The 26,321-nt window shown below is 39.3% G+C and overlaps 2 protein-coding genes across 3 annotated transcripts; both read right to left on the reverse strand.

Annotated features, from left to right (window-relative positions):
- Positions 1 to 949: 949 nt before the first annotated feature.
- Positions 950 to 12,123, reverse strand: LOC117298048 (hydroxymethylglutaryl-CoA synthase 1-like). Of its 2 annotated transcripts, none has more exons than XM_033781276.1 (8): positions 11,845 to 12,123; positions 9,704 to 10,209; positions 8,272 to 8,397; positions 7,061 to 7,225; positions 5,115 to 5,286; positions 3,647 to 3,817; positions 2,703 to 2,935; positions 950 to 1,322 (listed from the first exon to the last, which is right to left on the reverse strand). In XM_033781276.1, the coding sequence occupies exons 2-8, from the start codon at positions 10,155 to 10,157 to the stop codon at positions 1,159 to 1,161; spliced, it is 1,485 nt and encodes a 494-aa protein (XP_033637167.1). In that variant the 5' UTR covers positions 10,158 to 10,209; positions 11,845 to 12,123; the 3' UTR covers positions 950 to 1,158. The 2 variants fall into 2 exon arrangements, with proteins under 2 accessions (XP_033637167.1, XP_033637166.1); XM_033781275.1 differs by lacking the exon at positions 11,845 to 12,123 and adding an exon at positions 11,376 to 11,621.
- Positions 12,124 to 14,568: 2,445 nt separating this feature from the next.
- LOC117298022 (beta-1,3-glucan-binding protein-like) lies at positions 14,569 to 22,619 on the reverse strand. The gene is made up of 12 exons (XM_033781243.1): positions 22,526 to 22,619; positions 21,767 to 21,868; positions 21,076 to 21,213; positions 19,681 to 19,829; positions 19,130 to 19,204; positions 18,875 to 18,935; positions 17,561 to 17,743; positions 17,084 to 17,161; positions 16,471 to 16,588; positions 16,106 to 16,177; positions 15,495 to 15,639; positions 14,569 to 14,860 (listed from the first exon to the last, which is right to left on the reverse strand). Exons 1-12 carry the CDS (start codon positions 22,611 to 22,613, stop codon positions 14,642 to 14,644), a joined length of 1,428 nt encoding a protein of 475 aa, XP_033637134.1. The 5' UTR covers positions 22,614 to 22,619; the 3' UTR covers positions 14,569 to 14,641.
- Positions 22,620 to 26,321: the final 3,702 nt, after the last annotated feature.

Raw genomic sequence — 26,321 nt, forward strand, 5'->3', positions numbered from 1 at the left:
GTGTAGATTCGCCTTTGACCTCAGTCATGTCGCATAGAGGTACGTTTATCCAATATCATTGTATCCAATGGAATCACTGGATCTAGCGGCAGGGACCTGTCTTTATCCTTGCGGATAAAGACAGGGGCCCAGTCTTTACCTCAGCAGATGTAGATGCCATGAGGTAAAGTTGAATGTCTGGTACAGAGACTTGACTTGATTTGTCACAAATAAACACTTCACAATAAATTCATTAGATTTGGCTTGTTAAAATACTGTTGTAAACTACTATTAAATCAATATTAATAAATAATGACAACTACCTCCTCATTTGTTTCGCAAAATGAGAAGAATGCTTCTCCCCAGCAGATGATTTTAAACCATGATTTATAGGTACCATTGTGTCGATAAGTCAAAAATAGAACCTTTGCTTCTTCCTTATTTCAAAACCTAAATGTACTAGACATCGCTACTCTCCAACATCTTGGTTTATAAAACGCATACATTTCAGGATGTAGAACAAAACAACGAGTGAAATGTTTCAGTTATTGCATGGTAAGATTCATCAAGGTTTTCAGAGACACCAAGTGGCAAAAGCTCTTTAATGAAACCACAATTTGGACTTGAGCTCCGTCAGTTATTTTAGAAGACATGTGCTTTTCCTTCCGGGGCTTCAAGCAAGTGGACAGAATCCTCGGCGAATCACCAGCCCAAACTGTGCTTTTGATTACAGACATGCAACTTTCTCATTTCAAACAAAGAGGAAATGGCTGATCACACTCAACTTTTGCACAGTGATTTTTTTCAGTTTTCTATGGCACTGTTTCAAAAAGAAGAAGAGGAAACCAGGGCCCAATTTCATGGTTCTGCTTACCGTAAGCACAGAATCGATGCTTACGGAAGCAAAGAACTCTGTGCTTACGGCAAGCGTATTTCACGGGTTACCAGCGGATTTGGGCTTCTGCGCGTGCGTACTCGGCCATACTAGGCATTCTTCGCTTAAATGGCTAGCGCAGAAATTCGGGGCGTGCATGTAAGCGGGGAACCGTGATCAGAAGCACGGAATTCAGCGGTAAGTAGAGCCATGAAATTGGGCCCAGCTGATCAGCTAAAAAGTTGCACGTCTGTTTGATTAGGGCCAAAAGTAAACTACCACTGTTATTATGCAAATCCTTGTTACTATGAATTTATAAGGGAAGAAACTGGTACTTTGTCAACTCGTGGTGATGGGAGATTCGACGAGGGTTTGCTGGAGTATTTCCTCCTGTGCATTTCATCGACGTACGTCAGGTACCAGGTACCAGGGAACAAGTCAGCGATGGAACCTACTGGGGTGTACTTTGCTGTAGGTGGGGGGAAAGTAAACAAAAACAGAAAAACAAATCAGGGTTGTGCCATTTTTGGGAGACTGTTTCTTTGTTTTATAAGATATAATAATACCAATTTAAAATTTCATAATGCGCCCTTTACATATTAAATTATTAAATGATCAAAATCACATGACAAAATTGAAAATACATGAAAGGGAAATGGCAAAGAAAAGACAAAGACTAGTCTGGTCCTTGGGCCAATGCCTAGACCGCAGTATGGGGATACGTCTGTACGTAGACATAAGAAGACTTAAGAAACTTTACTAATCTCCAAAAGAAATTACATTGCTCGCACAAGTTACAAAAGTTACGCAAATATCAAACGTTACGAGTTACAAAAGGTAGATACAAATATTGCACGAGAAAAAATGCACAAGGATTTAAAGACACTGGACACTATTGGTAATTGTCAACGACAAGTCTTCTCACATGGTGTATCTCAACATATGCATAAAATAACAAGCCTGTGAAAATTTGAGCTCAATTGGTCATCAAAGTTGCGAGATAATAATGAAGAAAAAAAACCTTGTCACACGAAGTTGTGTGCTTTCAGATGCTTGATTTCGAGACCTCAAATTCTAAACTTGGAGGTCTCCTAATCAAATTCGTGAAAAATTACTTCCTTCTCGAAAACTACGTCACTTCGGAGGGAGCCGTCTCTCATAATATTTTATGCTTCCAACCTCTCCCCATTACTCGTCACCAAGTAAGGTTTTATGCTAATAATTATTTTGAGTAATTACCAATAGTGTCCAGTGCATTTAAGAATAAAATCCATACACACCCAGACAGGTCATGTATACAACAAGATAAATATATACTGTGTACTGACATTTCAGGAAATCACGCATACTCAGAACTACTGAAACACTGGTAAGGTACTCCGTAAGTCTGCTGCTACCTAGCATCTCCGAAACTCTCACTGTTATCGGTTTTCTATATCCCGCTTTACACACCCGGGAGAGCATCTCAAAGCACTTCCAACATCATTACTTCCCTTCTAGTGGTCTGGGCCATTTTGTTTCATTCCTTAAACCATCTCAGCTCCCTGGGGAGTATACAGTCTGTGCTACAAATATGCACTACATAGCTAAACCAATCACAAGAACCATCTCTGCCCTTACAGGTACCCATTTACCCCTGGGTGGAGAGAAGCAACTTAAGTTAAGTGTCTTGCTCAGGGACACAAGTGTCACGACCGGGACTCAAACCAACACGCTGCTGAACAGAAACACAAGAGTTCGGTGCTCTTATCTGCTCAGCCACGACACCCAAACAACACTTAGTACATACGTCACCCAAAATGTCCCATCTGAGGTATCAATTAAAATTAAACAAGATAAATCTACTCACCAAGGTGATGAGTATCCTCTCTCAGCTTCATCGTCTCTGCAAACACGGACGGCTCAACGCAACGCCGCGAATCCAGCCTGAACTTTAGATCATCAAGGCTGCTCCGGAGCTTCCAGAGGGGTGACCCGGGCGCTGTGTCACCTTTGACCTGGAGGGAGAACAGGGATGCGGCCAGACCGGATCCATAAGAAAAGAGACCTATTCTTTTACCTGGTAGCTCGGCGAGGTTACAACTGGAATCAAAGTGGCAAACAAAAACAGCAATTTATTATACACATAGGGTTTATTTCTTTATTTCTAGGCATCACACTAACAGTACACACAGAGAAATAACACTGTAAATAAGACTACAGAGACCAAGCCTGCGGAAAACCAAAAAAGAAATATATTCACAAGCGTATCTAAAGGCAATCTAGGCAAAAACAACCAACAAAGGCACATAAAAACACAAGAAAAAAACACATCAGAATTTGTTTTAAAATACATAGAAAACAAAAATTACAATTACAAAATGTATAGAAAATACATTAAAATCCATAAATTCAAGAATACAATTATTTATTGTCTTATTATGTGATTTATTATTTGACATCTGAATTTGATAATATATCTAAAGTTGCATCCCCTTAGGGTGATCCCCTGGCCACAGCTTCTCATGTTGTATTGTAAATTTGGGTGTGATCCCCGACTACATACACGCACACAGCAGTTTAACGTTTATATGTCTTTACCAACAAACAAAACGCTACGCAAACATTGGGAATTTAAGTCCAGGTGGGGAACGCACGGTAGAATTACAATAAAGTCAGTCACGGTAACTTTACGCCTGGCAGTGGAAAAAAAGGCCAATGGGAACATGGCTTTAGTAAAGGGCACCTCAATTGGGAACATAATTATCTACAGAAACATTTCCAGAGAGGGGCACCAAGGCAATGACTTTTTACCTTGCTAGGAATGAGACTAGACCACCGTACAGGGATGGGGTGTACATGTTGCCGACTTGGTTAGCAACAAGGGTGGAGGGTTTCGTCTTGGCCGCAAACATCTCTTTACTGCAATTCATGAAGGCTTTCTCGACTTCACGGTCCATGAAGGTCTCCTCAAGCTTCAGGTCTCTGGGGATCGGAAGAGTGTCCATGGATTTATTTAAAAACAAGTATGTATGTTAAACCTGTTTTGGTCTAACAATAGACCGATCCATTAGGCTCCGCCCACGACGCACCTGTGAGAAAGAACACGTGGGCCTCTCCAATGCCTTTCATATGCGCACATATGTCAGACGTTATTTGTCGGACCTTCGTTGCTTAGTGATTGGTCAATATGCAATGGATCGGTCTATTCTAGACCACCTAAAACTTTAAGTAACAAGCCCTTTGAATATCAAACATTGAGTCCTGGAGGTGAGAAAGATTTCGGAATAATTCAAGTATTCCTGTATAACAGCAATTTTTTATATAAAATGCCTTGATCTAGCTACAGGGATTTGTGCACTATGTAAGAACTGCGCGTTATTCATTACTTTGGAGGAAGTAGATAAAAAGCAAGTTCAAGTGTGCACCATGGTGAACTAAAGGTTGACTATTTTAACTCGAGCCCAGGCTGGTCGACCATTTGTTGACTACTGTTTACGACCATTTGGATCCAGCCTTAGCACCATGGTTTCATCCATTGTCCTGATTGCCTTGTTCCGTGCTAACATGTGTACAGCGCAGAAGAGAACCAGTTATACTACATCGAAAAAGGCGGAAAGCAATGGAGTGTTCCCGATGGTCGACTAGACTTTCAAACGAGTCGTTTGAGTGAGTGCTGGTCAGGGGTTGAATAAAAGTTGTTATAACACCCCTTGCAAGTATTCTGCCTGCTCATTGGTTTAGAGCGCGTCACATGACATGTCTTAGTTTTGCTAGACGACGGCCGTGTGATAGTGCGTCGGTTTGCCATGCGCTAGTCCGAAGACTAGCACACGGCGCTGTGCGCTAGTCCGACAGACTAGCACACGGCATGCAGTACCCAGACGTCCGTTGCGTGTACGAGGATGATAAATTAATAGTCTGTAACCATTTCGGACTGCACTACACTACATTGAACACAGTAAGTAAAAGTGTTTGCAATCTGTATTCGCGTCGTCCGTGGATTGTAGCATTCAGGTCTGTAACTTAATAATAATAGTACAGTATTTAGAAATGTTTGGGGTGTTATAAAACAAATATTGACTGCTTTTACTTGTGCAATGGTTAAAAACTATGACTCCCTCGGTGATCCCCGGAGCGTTCTATTTTCCCTCGGCTTCGCCTCGGGAAAATAGAACGCTCCGGGGATCACCTCAGGAGTCATAGTTTTAACCATAGCACTCGAAGCAGTCAATATTTGTATACCAGTCGAACTTGCTCATAGTAACTTCTTCCGACTTACTTATAACCCCTAAGTCCTGCATAACGTCCCCCGTCATTAGTGTCTGGTTTGGGGTCTCTCATGAAATCATTCAGCATCAACCGTGCTAGGGATTTCTGCACTAGCTTGCAGAACGGACTGTGAAAGCACATCGCATCAAATCTATCCATGGTATAGTGGCTGCTGTCGCCCTCTGTTGGCAAGATCAAGGAAGTTTGGACAATGAGACTCGGGCCCAAGTTCATAGAGCTGCTTAGTAAGCAGAAAATATTGCCTAACAATTTTCTGCTAAGCTAAAATGATCAGGATACCAGTCAGAGAATTGTTCTCATGCCATTTTGGGTGGTGAACTTATTCTGCTAAGCATATTATTTTTTTTTGCTTAGCTACCTTTTGTACTCAAAGGCACTGGATACAATTGGTAATTGTTAAAAACCAATATTCTCACTTGGTGTATACCAACATATGCATAAAATAAACAACCTGTGAAAAATTGGGCTCAATTGGTCATCAAAGTTGCAAGAAAATATCAATAAAAGATGCCCATTACTTCAGAGGGAGCAATTTCTCACAATGTTTTATAATATAAACAGCTTTCCATTGCTTGTTATCAAGTAAGTTTTAATGCTAATATATATTTTGAGTAATTTCCAAACGTTCCAGTGCCTTGGAATGGCTCTATGAAATGTTGAAATTGAACCCAGATAATGAACTTAAAGATAGACCTGCACTTTGTACTTAAACACTTGTACATCACTAAAAATGGAAATATATATCTAAACCAGAGTCCAATATTTGTACGATGAGTACAATCTGCTTCCATTTAAGGCATTCCCGCTTATTGATTGGTTCTCTCCAAAGTATAAAATACATGTATTTATAACCTCAAAAATGCTAAAACAATCTGAATCTCTTTTTTTTCAGTTTCTCAGAATACAAAGGGATTAGTTTGGCTTTATCCCAATCAATCATAAAACACATCAATACCGAGATAACAAAAGCATTCTATTGTTCTCCATCAGACGATAATATCACACCCTTATCTTTGTGGGCTTGATCAACGGACTCTTCCCATTCATTGATTGATTGTTTTATTTGAACACCAAGAGATAACACGTGGCTATCTCACTGTATAGGTCAATACGCATTTAGCACTGACCCTTTTCTCAAAATAATTTCTACATGTTAAAGACACTGGACACTATTGGTAATTTTCAAAGACCAGTATTCTCACTTGGTGTATCTCAACAAGCATAAAATAACAGATCTGTGAAAATGTTGACTCAATTTGAAAAGTTGTTATTCACACATCAGAGGTCAGTGGAAATTTTAAACAAAATTGCAGTTTTCACTTCATGAGTAGCCAACAGGACAAGTTGAGAAGTGGTGTTTACTAGCCCATAGTAGTTTTGTATTAATAAGCCAGGCTTATGTGTATTAAGGGCGAGCCCTTACTGCTGCATTAAAGCCATTGGACACTTTCGGTAAACAGTATTGTCCAAAGGCCCACACCTTGTGTATCACAACTTATATATATAAAATAACAAACCTGTGAAAGTTTAAGCTAAATTGGTCATCTGAGTCGGGAGAAAATAATGGGATAACCCACCCTTGTTTCCCCACGTTTCGCCGTGTCATGACATGTGTATAAAATAAATCCATAATTCTCGATATCAAGAATTGATAATTGTTTTAATGTTTTCTCAAAAAGTAAAGCATGTCATGGAATAATATTTCAAGAGAAGTCTTTCACCATTACCTTCTGTCAACCCTGTAAGTTATTTGTAAATCTGTGAACTTAAAAAAAAAAATCTGTACCGAAAGTGTCCAATGGCTTTAAAGCAAGGGATAGTTGAAAGTGGTCCTTTTTGGGATCTGAACCAACAACCTTGAGATTGCAAAGAAATCATTCCCTTTTCAAAAACTAAAAATCACAACTGTTAGTAAATAGTAAAACAATTGTATACCTTTCTGCATTTGGGCCTCAGCCTTTACACAGTACCCCTGATAGCACTTGTCTAGCGCCCCCAAGTAACACTGAATAGACAGTTTGCCGTCCACGCGTGGGTACTCCGAAGCCATATCGGGTTTGTAGAAATCGTAGACGTGTTCCATGTGGGTGTGTCTTAATCCTGGATAAAAAAGGGGAGGAGTAATACAACACTGACTACCAGAAATTTCCCTGTGAAAATAATGAGGAATTTGCTAAAGCGCCTTTTCCTAAGGATACAAAGTGCATACGAGAAAGAATAAACTTAATGGTTGAAGAAGTAAGTTTTAAAGTTCTTTCTGGACTGAGAAATGGAGATGGAGTTCCGGAGATGTTGTGGCAGATCATTCCAGAGCTTTGGAGCTGATGAAGAAAAGGACATTTCCCCAGTATGTGATAGAGACTACAGACCAGGGACTGAAACTTTATCTTGGAGAGGGCAAGGCCATTTTCATATTCTTTTTTAAAGGGCACTCCCATTGGGAAATCTTTATAGTCTATGGGAAGCTTTTGACGTGGGCACCAAGGCCAAGACCAAACCCAGGTGCAGTGGGGCCAACTGTGTGCCTGTGTAGTTCATGGCCTTTGTGATCAAATGGGAAGAGAGAGGGGAAAGGGAGGAGTCGAAGTATCAGTGAAATAAATCCCTCAAATTACAACTGGGTTGACTTTCAACATCAAAATCACACTTTGAAATTTTCAACAAATCCCTTAAGTTACAACTGCTGGGTTGCCCTCAAAACATTGAAGTTTTGAAATTTTCCTTTTCATAAATGTTTCTCCAATGTGATCCCACTCACAACCTACTCCTCTGCATTTAAAGTTACCCTGGTACACGTAGTACTAATAATTTTCCGTTTTATACACCACAGAGACAAGCAACTTTCTAATGGTCCATCATGCTAAACTTTTGTAGTTTTTTTTCCCCCAGTTTTCTATGGCACTGTTTTGAAAAGCAAGAGAGGAAATCAGGTGATCAGCTGAAAAGTTGCATGCCTGACCACATCATCTTCTTTGAAAAAAAAACAAAAAACAGATTAAATGTGCAGGTATGCAATAACAACTTAAAATAATTTTAAGATTTCCGATGTCGTACGTGGAGAAAACATACCATCACATTGTCGCTGATAACCTTCGATCAGTTAATAATAAAAAATATATCCACACAAGTATTTAAACTATGTTTACCTCTTTCTAGAACCAACGGGGCATTAGGCCCAACGAGCATTGCGATGGCACCAGCACCTCCGGTTGGACGGGCATTTCCGGTTGCGTAAACCGCTATATCTCCTGCGACCACCAGAGCATATCGTCCTGTGGCAAAAACGTACCAGCAAAATGTCTTATAAATCTTCTTACACTGTATACACAGCCAATTTTATTCAATTGTACATGATAAGTCTTGAAACTCTTAAACCTGTTTCTGTTTGTATTAAAGCCATTGGACAATTTCGGTAAATAGTAATGTCCAAGGCCCACAGTTCGTGTATCACAACTTCTATATAAAATAACAAACTGTGAAAATTTAGGCCCAATCGATCATCGGAGTCGGGAGAAAATAATGGGAAAACCCACCTTTTTTCCGCACGTTTCGCCATTTCATGACATGTGTACATATAAAATAACTGTGCAAGTTTCACATGTATTCATACTTCCATGAACAAGTGGGTACTAAACCATACTGAGTTTTGCCTGTGCATAATTCTGTTTCTGTAAATACTTTAGTTTCAAACTTAGTTCATGGGGGGAACAGAAAATGAATGTTGAGAAAGTAAAGAAACACATAAATATTCCAGAGAATAAGACAGGCCGACCTGAATTTTTACCCAACTGACATTCAGGAAATCTTTAAACCTGTGTAATGGTTGTTGGTTGCACAACTTCCGACCAGAGGTTAAGAAGTCTAATACCAATATTATACTTTTCCTAGGATGTCAATGACAGACACTGTACAATGTATACAGTAATGGGTGCGTTCGTTTAGCTTCCCTGGGTCGACCCTTGTGTGTGCCGTTTTTTTTTATTGTGCAGATAATTACCCACGTTCGTCCTGTAAAAAAAAACGCCACACACCGGGGTCCACCCAGGGAAGCTAAACGAACGCACCCAATGTCAAGGTGACAGATGTTTGTATTTAAAAGCATGGCAGGAAGTACGTTTCCTCCAATTGTAGTTCAAAAATATGAGGGAAAAAGTTTCAGTTTTGCATCTTTGATTGGAAGCCCCCGATTCTGCATTTTGATTTAGTCATCCCAAATTAAGTTAGTTGAGACATCCAGATAGGAAAGGCCCAACTTGAGTGATTTTGAGTTAGGACAGTTGCTCAAAGATGGCAAATTTGTTTTGAAGTAAGCCGACTGTACACACCTACTTACTCCAAGTTAGCCTCCAAGTTCTGTTAAAAAATTGATGCTTTCGCTAGTAAAGCCCATTTCATAAGTTTCACGTGAAAGCGAAAACAACGAGAATTTTCTTGTGTCACAATTGGCAAAATGGCACGTACTGATTATTACGTCACCAAAATTTGCGTTCACATGAAGTACGAACCGTGCTTAACGGTTTACAAGCACTACCTTTGGGGAGGGGGGGGGGGAGGAATAAAAAAGATGAAAGTACATACCGTCCCATGCACTGGACTCTACCCACGCAGCAGCGTTAAATAACGCAGCCGTCCCACCATAACAAGCGTTTGTCGTGTCAATCCCTTCCACACTCGTATTACCAGAGTCCCCGAAAAGCTGCATCAAAACAGTTTTCACGCTCTTTGACTTGTCGATGATGGTCTCTGTGCCAACCTCCAACCGGCCGATGGAATCGTACGTTATCTGGTTCCTGTCCATTAGATTCTGAACTGCGGTCAGACACAGCGAGTTGATGTCCTCGCAGTCCGTACAGAAACCCATCTTGCTCTGACCGAGACCGATGGTGTATTTTCCTGCGGGGATGCCATCGAAGATCTCCAGTTGCTCTTGATCGACGTACTGGGAGGGGAAGTAGATCTCCGTTGCGATGATGCCGACGTCATCGGGCCAACGCCCTTCTGTAGCGTTACTCATGTTGTTAGGACTTGGCATCGTCTGCTACTTGAATCTTTGTGTAGAATCTGATTCTGAATTATCGCTGTTTCTGAAATTGTTCAAGATACTCTTTTTAATTTTTTGAAACAAAGTAAATTAATTTAATAATAATAATAACCCGTTTTTATATAGCGCTTTTCACACCCGGAGGGGTCCCAAAGCGCTTCACATTATATTACCCCTGGTCACTGGGTCTTAAACCACTCCTTAACCACTTAAAACCACAATTTGTTGAACAAACTTCGTTCAAATATTGATACCTGGCATTCAGTCACACCAGGGAGCTACAATAAGGGCGCTCAATTTTTTTATATATTGTTTTACTGAAGGGCTTGAAGCTAAAATTTCTTTTACTAGACTAGGTAGAAATATAGAAATAATACCAGAATCAAAATGAGTATAGCAGCACTAACAAATTTGAAAATCAATCTAATTTGTCTTTATATAAATGTAACTGCAGATCAGATTCAATAGGCAACTGTTTGTTTTGCAAAAAGATCACATATTTTGAATGTGTAATGACTGAGGTAGCCAATATAATATTATACATTGGAAAAACACAAGACCACCAAACTTGGGAAAAGTTTCCTTATGGCACCACCACTTTTTCATCCGATATGAAATATAGTATCTATTTTACCTCAATGAGATATCACCCCTTTTTGTAAAAAGAGTGAAAAGTGGTGGCACCATGCGGAAAGTTATCCCAAACTTGTCCTGCCACGGGTTTACTGGCCCGATGCTAAAATAATCACTGGCCTTGCGCCTGTGGTCCAGTGTTAATAATTATGAGCCGTGACACGGGGGACCATGCTAAAATTAATAAAACAGGTAGTAACACAACTAGTTTGGAGAGCTTAATTCTGCCACGACTTTTTCATTCCTCCTTTTTGTAAAAATGTGTGAACACGTGGTGGCAGGATACGGAAAGTTATCCACTATTTTTTCTGGAAATGAAAAATTTAAATACAAAATTACATACATGTAGCTGTCCAAGCTAATCGTGTTCTCATAATGCATGTGAAGATTATTTTTATCCAGCATTGTTTACCAAAATAGTACCCGGATTCCTCTCTAATTTATCTTTTGCAAATCTCCTCCCCTACCACCCCCTCCCCTACCCCCGACCCCAACACACCCCAATCCCCCAAAAAACGTTACAGCTCCTCCTGATTCCCTAGTGAATTCTTTTTCTACCTAAACCCCAAGACATACCTGCTGATGAGGAGCTCAACTCAATTCGTTTTGTTCGAAAATGACGACAACGTAACCGTTTCAGCCGAGAACCAAAACCTGAAAATGGTTATCACTCCAAATGCCGGTAGATAAAAAGTCACTTCTTGCAATCTTGGTATTTACCGTCCGTGCAAAAATAAGTCAGTGATCTCGCGATATATGCTGGTACGATTTGCTCAACGTCGTAAACTTTGACCAGGATCCGAACTCTCTACTACTAGTACTACTTACTACGCTCGATCCTAGTGTGGCAAAATGTTGACCTGTGACCGGCCATTCAAATAGTTACAGTACACACCACGCACACCCACCTCGCCTCGTGCCTGGGGCCGGACCCAGGCCCAGCAACCAGCACTCGGAAGCGTGATCGAAATCGCGTGACATAATAATTGATCGAATGATTTACATGCAAATAGCACACTCAAATTTAGTTTTCCAAAACACTCACCATGCTAGCATGCTGCACTTTGTGATCGTCATGTTCATTATTTATGTAACCAGGGATAACCGTGGAAAATACTGAAGTAGACAACTTTGAATTGTTCTTTGATTTTTGTATTATTTATGATGTAATACCATAGCACCATGTGCACCGTATTCTAACTACCATACGACAACAGCAAGCAAGCAAGCACGGGTGTTGCAACACTTTCTCTCGTCCCCATCCATGAATAATAATATTGCATTGTAATCTATTTTTGGTAAAATACGAAGCTGCCCCTGGGGAGGCTGCTGGACGAGCAAAGAAAATGCCGGTCCCGCTAAACAGCCACAGCGCCCTCATTCACTCATAATTCAGTTATGCACTTTTATCGTTTTCTCTGGGTCGATTATCAAGTTGGGAAGGAACAGTGCTACTATTAATATGTAGTACCAGATTCTTCCTTGTATTAAAATAAGAATAAAAAACAATTACTATGGGGCGCCGTTTGGCAATAGCGTTTTTTTAAAACTGTTTTTACTATGGTAAGTAATACTTAGATGTAAACCACAGAAAGGGTTTTCAATTTTTGGGGGTTTACACACCATGAATATAATGTCGAAGCTTATAATTTATAATATGGTTTCAAAAAACGTGAACGTGGTGTAAAAACAATGGTTTATGTGAACTAACTCGTCCAATTAACCATCTTCAAAATATCGGCGGTGAAACTTGGTTCACAAAACGATTTTTTCTCTGATGAATTTATTGCACACTCTAAAAAATCCTGGATCAGAATTGACCCGGATTTGGGTCCCAGGGGGCCAGACCCAGAATGGGTCTGTTTGACTCGGATTCCGTGTCATGGTGACCCGGAATATCCGTGTGTGACCAGAAACTTGGTTAATTTGACTCGGATTCCGGGACACATTGATCCCGGGTCAAACTGACCCAGAAATGGGTCTGGCCCCCTGGGACCCAAATTAGGGTCAATTCTGACCGAGAGTTTTTTTTTTAGAGTGTAGGCCTATCTGGTTTATTAACCATTCTTTCAAAACTTTGATGTATAACCATCCTTAAGAATCACCTAGGAATTATTTGACATTAATTGTACTCACATTCAAATAATTATTTATAAATGTAAATTATTCATTTTGTCACATTATTTATTGCAGTGTAAATTACAAAAAAGAAAACAACAAAGTGTGCATCTTTTTTTAAAATATAGTTTACGCTTAAAACATCTGAAAAGGAATCCCTAAATATCATTGATCACAACAAAATAGTTGTTTTAAAAACCAACGAATTTAAAGTCAAAGTTACTTCTTCGAACATTTAAATATCATGCTTGGTGAAGAGATATTAGTGACGGCATTCTTCACCAAACCCACTTCCAATCTTTTTCTCTAAACTACAAGGTCAAATAACAACAACAACAACAACAACAGAACAATTTTGCGTCCTGCCTTTTTTGAAAAAAATGAGGTGACACATTTTTAATGAGAATCGACTGGGCGCTAAAAACACTTCTAAAGAGATCCCTAAAAATTAATATCATTGCCATTGATATTCTGAACGAAATAATTGTTTAAAAAACCAAAGAACTAAAGTTACTTCTTCATTAAAAATCATGCTTTGTGAAGAGATATTACGGCACTTTTCCCAAAACCCAATTCCAATAAATTATTATAACTCTTCCTTTTTTCTATATATTAGTTTATGGTTAAAACATCTGAAAAAGAATCCCTGATGTTCTGAACAAAATAGTTGTTTTAAAAAAGGCAAAAAAGAAAGTAAGAAAATAAAACATGTTTTGCGTCCTCCCTTTTTGAAAAAGGAAAGAGGTGGACCCCTTAAATAATTTCGTTCCCCAAAATGGCCGCCTGAAACATTTTTGAGAGACAACCAACTATACTTTTCCCTGTCTGCATGCACCGTTAATGTTTCCCCCTTTTCTGTCCGTTTAAAACACGGGAGGGGGGGGAGGGGGGCAGGGAGGCGGCCCCTTTAAAGGTAGCGGGCGGGGCGGGGACGCTAAACATTTTCTTCTTTTTCTAACCAACACTGAAAGGCCATACAGAAAGCGTCTGACTGCAGCAGCACCCACTTTATTTTTTGTTTAAAGGCAGTGGACACTATCGGTAATTACTCAAAATAATTATTAGCATAAAACCTTTCTCGATGACGACGAGTGATGGGGAGAGGTCGATGGTATAAAACATTGTGAGAAACGGCTCCCTCTGAAGTGCCATAGTTTTTGAGAAAGAAGTAATAATTTTCCACGAATTTGATTTCGAGACCTCAGATTTAGAACTTGAGGTCTCGAAATCAATTATCTAAACGCACACAACTTCGTGTGTCAAGGGTGTTTTTTTCTTTCATTATTATCTCGCAAGTTCGATGACCGATTGAGCTCAAATTGTCACAGGTTTGTTATGTTATGCATATGTTGAGATACACCAACTGTAAAGGCTAGTCTTTGACAATTACCAATAGTGTCCACTACCTTTGTGGCTCAAGCGCTCCCGGTCCCGTGTAATGCAACGACATAAAAGAACCGACTCATACCCACGCTTTAACGTTTATGCCGCTGTTGACTGTGAGGATTCCAACTACTTTCTTTTGGCGCAATTATTGCCCGAGTCAAGTTTAAAACTCATTCAAATTACAATAAAGAGTTGTCAAACATTATACACAGTAATTTACATAATAATTTATTATAAACATAAACCTCGCCTGCATTCGGTTAACCACTGTGCCCACAGCAGTTCTGACACTTAGGCCTAACGTTCAACTTTTGTGGAATAAACAAACGTTGCTAACTTTACACAGCCCAGACTCGTACAGACTTGACCTGCATAGCTGCGTCCTCACCGTTGTTGACGTCTGGGTTCCATGTAGGATACCAGTCATCCTTGGCGTTCCAGAAGTCCGATGCTGCAGTAGGGGAATCATTAGACCAGGGTTTCGCGTACGGTTGGTTGGTCAGACCATCCGAGAAGTAGTTGGTTCCACCCACAGCAACGTTCAGAATGATGTAGAACTGTTCAAATAGAAGATTTAGATGAAGTATTACTGTTACATTATCTTGAAGTTTAAAATGTTGTATGATATTTTTAATGGTGGTATCCCATTTATTAGGAATGGAATCAGGTATGTTAAAGTGGATTCACTGTTAAATGTCTGCCTTATGTAAATCAGAGGGTGTGTTCGATTCCGGTAAATAAAACAACATGATTATTTTTTTTTGTGTTAAACATTTTTTTCCTTTTTCTAACGGTACTTTTGAAGCACTTATAGTATAACCTTTTCCCGTTGTGGGTTTCGTTACGGTTTTTAGGAAATCAAGCATGTGCGTTCTGATAATATTAATTTTTGTTACAACTTATTTGACAATTTCTTTCAATTATGTCATAAAAACGTGATAATGTATTTCAACCATGCACATCCACATCAGACAGAGACAAGACAAACAAAGATCAGACAGACGGACAAACAAAGACAAGAAAAACGGACAAACAGAAACAGATTATAGAGGCCGATTTGATAAGCCCCAGGCTTGTACTATGTACCTCACAAAGTAGTCAATTAAAAGAAAGGAGGCTTGAAAACAAAAGTGAAGTTTTTAGTAATTTAATTTCAAATATTCAATGTAAGATTTGTATTGATTGAATTACCTCTTGGTCGAAGGGTGCCACTTTAGATGCGGAGCCCTTCCATGGGTTGTCTGTACCGGGGGCATCGGCTTCGAACTCACCAAACTCCCAGAACCCATTGGCGCCAGGGTCTGCGTTCAGGAGTAACTCGTCGTCCACGAAGAACCTGGATTAATCGAAAGAAACATCGACAGTTCATTGAAAACGCATCAATGAGTCAAGATGTTTGGCCTTAAAACCCACATGCAAACAACCGCAACAAACAAACACACAACAAACAAACAAACACTCTGTGTTGCAGTCACTGTATGGACATTCCTTTGTTTTTGTACTCTAAAAAACATTGATTTATTATTTATCAATACTGTAAATAACACTGTTTGGACATGTGTGTAAGTCCATGGTTTTTCAAGTGTATGGACATTCCTTAGTTTGGGAATATTCAAAAATTGAACTGTAAAACACTGTGTGTACGTGTGTAAGTCCACATAGTGTTTCAAGTCCCAACATTATGCGGACCTCTTTTGTTCTCAGGCCCACACTTCGTATATGAATTGACACAAAAACAAGCAAACAAACAGACCAAAACCTTATTATTACGTAACTATTTTGCATCATAACTGTGCACTTACTTCAAGCCGTTAGATGTCCACTCCATTCCGTACTTGTGGAAGGCATCCCCAAAGTGTCCGGTTGCCAAATTCCTGGAAGATTAAATGGAATATTATTATTTTTATTTTTGTTTGAATTAAAAACATAGTTTTTCCCGACCGATATCGGGCAAAAAATACTCAATTAAATTCACCAATTCAACGCATTTCCACCAGAACAACTTAAAGTTGGGTTTCTTAAAACATTTAATTTTGTTTTCGTGCACACATGATTTTTCAGAGGCCGTCAAAGGCATGTTAGGACTACACTTTGACCATTCTTAAGTTGAATTTCAACTACATTTTGATGATAAAAAAACGAAGTTTTTGAACCAGCTAGAACTCACTTTGTAGCGTGCGTCTTGGGCCATGCGTTAAATGGCCAGTACGGTCCCCAGTGCATCGTGGATCCCATTTGGTTTACTCCAGCGTTGACGCCGTTGCTGTCGAACAAGTTTCGGTTTCCTATTTTTGAAGAGAGAAAGGGCACAGTATTTCAAGTTAATACTCGACAATCTATATTTTACTGGGAAACCTTTGCGACTCTCTCACGAAGTTAACGTCTATTGGAATAGTCCTTATGAGTGAAAAACAAAAGTGATAAGCACCACTATTTCTATTTTTGGAGGGGGGGGGGGAGAGAAACAGATAGCAAACAAAAACTTGTACGTCTCTCGTTCATTAGCAAGGTCGCTGGGGGACTGGCTAAACTACTTCTTTGTAAGAGGAAGAGTACAAAGCAAAAAAAAAAAAGAAGAGGTTTGGGACTTCAGATGGTACTTTTTATAAGCAGAACCTCTTATCCAGTGGCTACGAGAGCCGACTCTATGGAATGTTATTGAATAATTGTGCATCTTTCGAACCCACCTTTGGGGTAGGGATGGGGGGGGGGGGGTGTTAAGAGGGGAAGGGTTCTCCACTCCCTGCCCCTACCCTTCTTCCCGTTATACCGTTACTTACCTCGGCTTTCCACCATATCGATTTCACCAGACGCAGGCCAGCCGCCGTATCCATTCCGCTTTGGCAGGAGCCAGATAGCTGCAATCACATAAAAATAAAATAATAAAACAAATTAAAAATATTGTTTTACCAATCACGGAAGTTTAACAATTATTATAAGGATATCATGTTTTGGGTTGAACAAAAAGAAATTGACTGGCGCGGGATTTGAACCGCGACCTCCGACAACTGAGCTATCTTACTCGTATAGTCGTGGCAGCCGGTCTATGTCGACCAGGGCGTCCTCATCTCCTTTAATTTGCTTTCTCGTGAGAGACGACAAACACATCCACTTTACTATTAATTATTATAAGGCCGGGTTGAACAAAGAACAATCTACTGGAACGTGGGATGTGAACCAACGACATACGGATTAATGTGCCGGCGCTGCAGTCAAAAACCGTTGAAATGTCATTATTTTTATGGTAAGTTATGTACCTGGCCAAAGCCAATCACCGGCAGGCAACTTAGCGACAACTTCCACTTTGCCGTAAGTAAAGGCGAATGAGTTGACGGTCCTAAGACGGGCAGATTGGATCGGGTTGACGGGGTTACTTCCTGAGCCGGTGCGCTGGCAACCATAGAAGGCGTTTCCCGTACATAGGTCGGCTGGTGCAGCTCCTATTCAAAAATAATGATACAGAACATTAGTAACAATGTTGGTATTTTCAAAGCAGTCGGTGGGATTTGTATACCGTTTGGAAAAATTGAAATTCGTTTAGAGACATTTTAAAAATAAATTAAACCAGTTTAGTCTCCTGAAAACTGTACAGGGAAATTGTACATGAGTGGAGAAAGCATGGATTGGTAGAGGGGGATATAGATTTTGTACTCGGATAACTAGGAAGACACGTTCTCAAAAGAACTGTATCTACCCAACAAAAAGATATGATGTTCCCTTAAAGGAACACGTTGCCTTGGATCGGACGAGTTGGTCTATAAAAAGCGTTTGAAATACATATGGTTGGAAAGATGTTTTAAAAGTAGAATATAATGATCCACACAAGTATCACTCAAAATCGCACAGTTTTCCTTTTACGTAGCGAACTAACACGGTCGGCAATTTATGGGAGTAAAAACTTTGACTTCCATAAATGGCCGACCGTGTTTGTCGACGAGGTAAAAAGAAAACCACGCAATTTTGAGGCATATTTTTGTAGATCATTGTACATGTATTCTACTTTTACAACATCTTTCTACTCATATGCATTTTATAACAAACGGTTACTGAACGCTTTTCAAAGACCAACTCGACCGATCCAAGGCAACGTGTTCCTTTAAAGCCATTATACACTTTCGGAACAATTTTTTTTTTAAGTTCACAGATTTACAAATAACTTACTGGGTTTACAGAAGGTAATGGTGAAAGACTTCTCTTGAAATATTATTGTATTAAATGCTTTACTTTTTGAGAAAACATTAAAACAGTATCAGTTCTCGATATCGAGAATTACGGATTTATTTTAAACACATGTCTTGACACGGCGAAACATGCAGAAACAAGGGTGGTTTTTCCCGTTATTTTCTCCCGACTCCGATGACCAATATTATTGAGCCTAAATTTTCACAGGTTTTTTATTTTATATATAAGTTGCGATCCATGAAGTGTGGGCCTTGGACAATACTGTTTACCGAAAGTGTCCATCAATGGCTTTAAACTATAACAAACAATAGTAGTAGCCATAATTGTATGCAATGCCTATAAATGTAGCCCCTATAAATTAACCAATCAATCTGACAATACCAACTTACCCCAAAGATCAAGACTCCCGGATGTTATAAATGCGTCTCCATATCTGTCAGACGTCAGTGTCTAGCCAATTTTAAAAAGAGGTGAAAATAATTGGCTGGTTTTTAGTTAAAAGGGGCATTTGAAAAGCAATTTTCCCGCTCAAATTAATAAATTCCTGACCATTACATCTTGTTATTTTCCTAGAAAGCTATACATTAATTTTACACTGAAGGTAAATTTTACGGGCTTTTTCAAAAAGGGGCGGGGCCACTTACCGGTTTCAAAAAGAGGGTGTTGTCTCTGACGTAACTGTTGGAGCGGTTGTTGGTGTAGTATTGGAACTCCCAGTTCTATGATGAAAAGCATAGTTCATATTAATGATTTTTCTCTGCCGAGAAAATAAATAATATTTTTGTGGATTTTTGTCTTGTACTTGGTGACTACTTCGTCCAGCATTTTCGGGCACACAAAGAATGTTGAAGGCTGGACACTAAGTGATCAAAGTTAGTGTTAGCATGAAAACTTACTTTGTAACGACCAATGGTGAGCTGTTGATAGTATAAACATTGCGAGAAACAGTGAAAAGGGTGTTTTTCCAAGTTTCTTTATTTTCTTGCAACTTCGATGACCAATTTGAGTAAAAATTGTCACAGATCTGTTATTTTGTTCATAGGATATACACCAAGTGAGAATACTGGTCTTTTGACAATTACCAAAGGTGTCAAATGCATTTAAATGAACAAATAAAAAATGTTGTTCTCATTATCAACCAAATCGTCATCCATCTTTACATCATCGTTCGCCCCCTCAAAATAATTGGTCTTACCCCGCCCCCTCCAGCAGTAATTTCGTGCTCCCATACATCCATGTTGAGTGTGCCAAATGTATCCTCAAATAACATCCCATTGCAAGGCATGACAGACATGTCACATGACGAGTCACATGGGTAGCTGCTACATCCGGGAGTTACACTACCTGTACATTAATTAAAACTATACGTTAAACTTCGTAAATATTTTTTTTTAAATAGAGCAATCAAACCTTACTTTTAAAGTTGTCTGTTGGCAAAGGGATATTGCCTTCGGAGTGGATGCATATGGGTTGTAAAATGAATACATGTCTAAAGATTCACTCAAATATCCAAAAGTTGTGGAGTTTTCATTTTACTTCATAAACTAATACGGCCCGCAAGTCCGTAGAGTCGTTTCGATAACATGGCAAAGTTCACGAAGGTAAAGGATAGCCACACAATTAATGCACAATTTCGACGGATAGTTTGTGTTAATCATTAAATTCTACGTTTACTAAATCTTTCTAACCCGACCTATTCACAACAAACGCCTTTATAACCGAAAAGCGCAAAAAAAAAAAAAAATAGACAGCGAAGAAAACCGTGTCCATTAACCACCACAAAAGCAATGTTTTAAAAGAGCTTATTCTGGCATACTAATTTGCAAAACAACGTGCATACATTAAATATCCAGTGACGGTATTGCCTGTCTGTTTTCTAAAGGATGTGCGTGTGTGTGGCTGTGTGATTGGTTCTTTTTTTGTGAATGATCTGTTTACCTCCTCCAGGTGGTGCTTTGGGCTGATTGGTCGCCGTGCCTGATGACGTAGTTGGCTGAACGGTTGTCTTGGGGTCTGCTGGAGGAGCACCCGGGGACAGAGTGGCTGTAAAAAAAGAGACAAGTATTAACAATTATTTAAAGACAGTGGATACTATTGTCACTTTTCAATGACCAGTGTTCTCACTTGGTGTATCTCAACATAAAACAACAAACCTGTGAATTGTTGAGCTTAAATTGGTTGTCGGAGTTGCGAGTTATTACTATGAACGAAAAAAACCCCAAAACAAAACAAAAAAACAACACCCTTGTCACACGAAGTTGTGTGCTTTCAGATGCTTGATTTCGAGACCTCAGATTCTAAACTCGAGGTCTCGAAATCAAATTCGTGGAAAATTACTTCTTTCTCGAAAACTATACGTCACTTCAGAGGGAGCCGTTTCTCACAACGTTTTATACTATCAACCTCATCCCATTACTCGTTACCAAGTGAGGTTTTATGCTGATAATTATTTTGAGTAATTACCATTAGTGTCCACTGCCTTTAAAAGTCATATTTTTGTCATTTTTTTATTTTTATTTTATTTTTATATTCTAAAGTATAGTTGTAGGTTCCCCATTTATAATCTGTTTCCACACTGTTGTGAACTCACCTATGGGTTCCGACCAGATGCGATCAGTCAACGTATAACCGGCGTCGTTGTAGATGACCAAAACCCAGTAGAATATCGTCTGACCAAGCATAGGAAGATGGGATGGAATGGCTCTGTTCTCGTGGACCCAATATCCATCTGTGGGTAAAAGAGGAAAACTAGTTAATACGCCAGCTGAAAAACATGTCTGTAGACACATCACACCGTGAGCCCATTTTCATTAAGCATGTAAGCACAAAAGCCCGCTACGAGGTTTCAGCCCAAATTACATTAAGTTTGCATTGTTTTGGCTGATGTCTGACTCATTCACTGCTTAGCAAAGAAATTTGTCAAGCAGTATTTTCAGATTTATAATAATGTGCCGAGCTTGTGTATGTGTGGATAGGATGTAGTATACTTCTTGAGATACTTCAGTGAGGTTTTCCTTAAATTATTTTAGTGATTTGCTGGAAATGAGTAATGACATTGATAGAGAATTGATTTGCTGGAAATGAGTAATAACATTGATATATAAAGCATTCCAGTCTTGGATAGGACAAAACTCTTGTCTCAAATCTTGACGGATACGAATTTGGTGGATAAGGTGATAATTATAAATAACTTCTATTGCAGAGCGTTGTAACATTTTTTTCGTTTTATTTGACTTTAATTTATAAAAGTTATCAAATATTTAATAAAACTCGATAACTACCTTTAGGTGATGTGACATCTACATTGTATTGTCCGGCGTCCACTTGGTCCAATGGGAATCCAATGTTATAGTGATAGGCAACCAGACTGATTCCTGGCTCATCTGCAAAAAAAAAAAAAAATCAAAAATATTGCAGTCAATATTGTTTGAGCAGCTTGATGAATTTCAACTACAAATGCAAACTAGGGAATGGGAACAGAACAAATAAGAGCGGAGAATAAAAAGAACTTCTTAAAACGCGTTAAAGCTATTGAAGGCTCTGTTTATAAGCAACAATTCAGCTGGGGGAACAGAAAGGCATACTGCAGTTTAATCGAAACACGATACCTGTTTATTGTCAGTTTTAATCAAGATACTAAAACATGACAGTGTACTTGTCAACTAATATTTTATTGAACCAAATCGGTTTGTTTTAGAGAGGAAACAAAATTCATATTGGCCAAGGCCCAAATTGTGAAACTATTGGACAATACAAAAAACAAATTTAACCAACCTAAATAATGGATAAATATTTAAGAAAGAAAATCAATAAATTAAACGTATCAACTTATGCAAAGAAAGTATTGTGTGAAGCTGTGCATGGTGTGGGTAAATAGGAAGAATCTTATAGTAAACTTGCGGGTACAACCATGAGTAAATGTCTTTTTTGGAAGTATGGCTCTGAAGAAAGAGCCGGTGTGGTATCGACGTTACGAACAGTACACTCTTTCGTCTTCAAGAGAAAAGAACATCTGTAGGTCTTGAGTATTTATTGCTTACCTTGAATTGAAAAGCGGATTCCACTTGGTGGGAGCATCCTTATGGTTGGTGTGGGAACGTTGTAAGCCGTGACCTGAGACCAGGCCATGGCTAGTAGAACCAAAACAAGCTTCCCCATCATTTTTCTTCCACGGTCCAAATTACTCTATGATGTAAAAAGTGAGTTGAGGCGAGTTTATATACCCGTACGAAGCGGGAGTAATTTCTGTATTCAGTTTATGCAAGTCATTGGGGGTATTTGGAGCAGTGTGGGAGAGGTACATATGTTTTTAAAGATATTCTCAGCTTTGGTAATTTTAATCTGCAAAAATTAGATTTAGATTTGAGAAAGATTACACGAATTCTGTTATAAAGGTTATTGTATGACGCCATTGTCCTCAAAATCTCAACCAGAGGAAGTTTTAGGCCGTGCAAATCTTGCGCGTATTTGAACATTTGGACCCATTCAAGTTTGATTCCTCCACGCGAAAGCAAAGTGCGGTCCCAATCGGTCGCTAGACACTTCGTCAGACACTTGGCAAAAATCCTGAATTAGTACGAGGTACGAAGTGTCTAATTGTAAAAAAAAAAGGTAAGAAATGTCCTGGCACTGACTTGCACAGTCTACTTGGGGAGAGGTTCACAAAACAAAACAAAACGAAATTTAAGAGGATTTAAATTATCAAAAGCCTAAGTATGGTGGTACCATCTGGATAGTTCTCGCGGAATTACATGTAATAAAAAATTACGTTACACAACTGTCCTGGGGGATTATCTTATTCGGACAAGCTTACATATTAAGTTGACTTTCATAACGTTGTTGTCCATCATAAAACACAGAATGAGGTAAACAATATTGTAGGTGAAGTGAGCGGTGTATCTTTACCACTTTTCGCACATAAACATTTCGCACCTTCTTACAAGACAGAAAGTGTCCAGTGTACGAAGTGGTAAAGGTAGTCTACGACGTGTGACATTCACGTAAGCTAATTACTAATGACGGACACCAATTCATTTAATACTATAGCAGTACCGCTTCAGTAGGTGTTGAGGTGTTGAGAATGAAGAGTTTAACACTAGGTCTACAGAAATAATTTCGGGTGAAAAGCTTTCGAATGGATTCTCCCAAAATTGTACCAAAGTTCCGTAGGCACATTGTATACGTTTGGCTTAAAATTAAGTACACTTAGAGGCAATGCAAACTTTTGGTTAGACGCCTACATCGGCTTTCGATATGTTACACCATTTCAGAGAAACATTTTACTTCGAAGTAATTTGCTTGTGTAAAAATATATCAATTTGTTTTGTTTGCCCCAAGAAATGTGAATCTGAGAAGCGTCACTGTCAGTAACGTTTCTCAGATAGCGTATTCCAATATTAGGTATTATTTTCGGCGATATCTCAAAAAGCGCCACCTTTTGAAATTGAATGTTCAGATGTAAGTTGTATTATTGTACACATCTGTATTTATATTTTAAAGATTAAAAGCAATCGAACGGTTCCCGAAGGTATGCCTATACTTTAAATTTATTACTCACCTCAAATAGAAAGCAGACCAAGGCTGTTTTTTGAAGCGCGTCAGCAGAAATGTTACAAAAACAGCCGGAGTACTACACATGGAGAAAGCGACCAGGCAGCAGTAGATCTTCAAGATTTTGTTGAAGTCGAGTGAAAACTACTGCATGCTCTTATATAACCGTAGAGGAATAAAAGAGTGGATTGTATTCTGCATTGTGAAATCTTTAAACAATGGACCACAACAGAATCCATTGACCTCATGTGAGGACGCAGTTTGGGCTTGTGACGTCAGGAGGCCTCTGATATTTTTAGGAAAGTGACGTAGGCTACACCAACACACAACGGTTCCATCTATGGTTCCAGGTATAACAATAGATGTTTTCATCCATCAAGATCTGTTGATGACTAGTCTACATTTTGGTACTTGGAAACTTGATAAAGGTGCTAATTCAAGGGCATTGCTTTCTGACGTCATAATTCTCTCTTGGAGTGGATCATGGACACTATTGGTAATTGTCAAAGACCAGTCTTCTCACTTGGCGTATCTCAACATTATGCATAAAATAACAAACCTGTGAACATTTGAACTCAATTGGTCGTCAAAGTTGCGAGATAATAATGGAAGAAAAAACACCCAATTGTCACACGAAGTTGTGTGCTTTTTTAGATGCTTGATTTCGGGACCTCAAAATCCATTTCTGAGGTCTCGAAATCAAATTCGTGGAAAATTACTTCTTCGAAAACTTACTTCAGAGGGAGTTGTTTCTCACAATGTTTTATATTACCAAGAGCCCCCCATTGCTTGATACCAAGTAAGTTTATATGCTAAAAATTGTTTTGAGTAGTTACTTATACTGTCCAGTGCCTTTAAGTGAAAGCCCCTAATTTGAGGTTTTCGAAGGGCTCTTTTGTGTTTCGACCCTTTCTTCGTTGCTTTATCAATCTCATTTTGGAGGGGAATTACGAAAGTCTCCCAGTTAGTCCACTGAGTACATTGTAACGTCATTGATTGTCTCTTCCCCCCCCAGTATTGACTGACTTAACAGCAAGCACACATGCATCAATGACGTCATAAGGAAAACGTGCTCATGCAGTTTTTCGATGACGTCATAAACATGCATTATATTTGGTTCTTGGAAACAAGTAGGACAATTTGATGGAGTATCAAGCCCAACCTGCATGTACACACGGTGATTCGGGGAGTGCCAGTCGAGTTATTCTACTTTAAAAAAAAAAGCAAACAAAAATTCGGACGGGTGTAATTTTCCAAAAGTCCAAGCAAACCCTCGCCTCTCGGCAAATACGACAAGTTATTTCAGGGGCTATGTCATCCAAAATACCTCAACTTTTACAATGTATCACTTTTGTTAGGCTCTTCAAATAAACTGCGCCAATAAAGTATCTAAACACTTACAAATGGTCAGATTTATCGGAACCTGAAATAGTATACAAAAATTTAATTGTTCGTTTCTATTCACCGTTAATTTCTGCACGTTTTGACACATCTTGTGTTGCGCTACGATGTTGTTTGGTGGATTTATGGACACTTGAGTGGCTTAAGGTCGAATTTCAAAAGTTGCAAAAGCCCCTATTCACCCCAATTCCAAAAGGGAACTCACATAAGCATCACACTCATACAAAATCAAGACAAAAGACACAAACTCGTTTCGTTTACATGACCATGAAATTAATTGCCGTATCTTTAACTCTAAAACTGCTGTTATCCTGTCCCCCATTCTTGGTGTGTCCTCCATCACTGTCCTGAACGGCAAGGAGTCGTCTTCTCATACTCTCAATGAGACCTCTGATCTGTCCCTGGTCAATCCCCTGCCATTTCCTGATCAGGATGCGTCGCAAACCCCTCGAGAGTGGTGTCAGGCTTTATGGACTTGTTCACTTTCTTCTTCTGCTGCAGAAGTCACCCTCGGACGGCCACTCCTTTTCAGGTCGTCCACATTTCCCTGAGCTTGGTAGCGATTCCACCATTTACTGACCGTCGCTGGTGACGTTTTTACCTGATGAGCTGCAGCTCGCATCGACGTACCGGCTTCTATCAAACCAACGGTCCGTCCTCTTTCCTGTTTGGTCGTTTGAGCCATCTTTTTTGTTATCTTGAAACATCTTTCCTTGCTTACCATTGTTGTATGCCTCCCATCTTTGACCCCTTTGCTTGGTTACTGACAATTATTGGTATGTTCATCGCAACCGATTTATCCAAAACGCGACCAAAAAAACATCATTTATAAAAGGCGAGCAAAAGAAACGCCGATCTTACTCGTCACAATACAACGATCTAGCT

The sequence above is a fragment of the Asterias rubens genome, chromosome 12 (assembly GCF_902459465.1).
Source record: "Asterias rubens chromosome 12, eAstRub1.3, whole genome shotgun sequence".
In the NCBI taxonomy this organism is placed as follows: Eukaryota; Metazoa; Echinodermata; class Asteroidea; order Forcipulatida; family Asteriidae; genus Asterias; species Asterias rubens.

Coding starts and splice junctions, on each gene's coding strand:
- LOC117298048 (XM_033781276.1), bottom strand. CDS start 10,157: ATGCCAAGTCCTAACAACATGAGTAACGCTACAGAAGGGCGTTGGCCC. Junction 5,287..7,060: donor TGAGGCCCAAATGCAGAAAG/GTATACAATTGT, acceptor TCTTGCCAACAG/AGGGCGACAGCAGCCACTAT. Junction 3,818..5,114: donor GCAGGACTTAGGGGTTATAA/GTAAGTCGGAAG, acceptor TCCGATCCCCAG/AGACCTGAAGCTTGAGGAGA.
- LOC117298022 (XM_033781243.1), bottom strand. CDS start 22,613: ATGGCCTGGTCTCAGGTCACGGCTTACAACGTTCCCACACCAACCATA. Junction 21,869..22,525: donor AATCCGCTTTTCAATTCAAG/GTAAGCAATAAA, acceptor TTTTTTTTGCAG/ATGAGCCAGGAATCAGTCTG. Junction 19,205..19,680: donor TTACTGCTGGAGGGGGCGGG/GTAAGACCAATT, acceptor TTTTCATCATAG/AACTGGGAGTTCCAATACTA.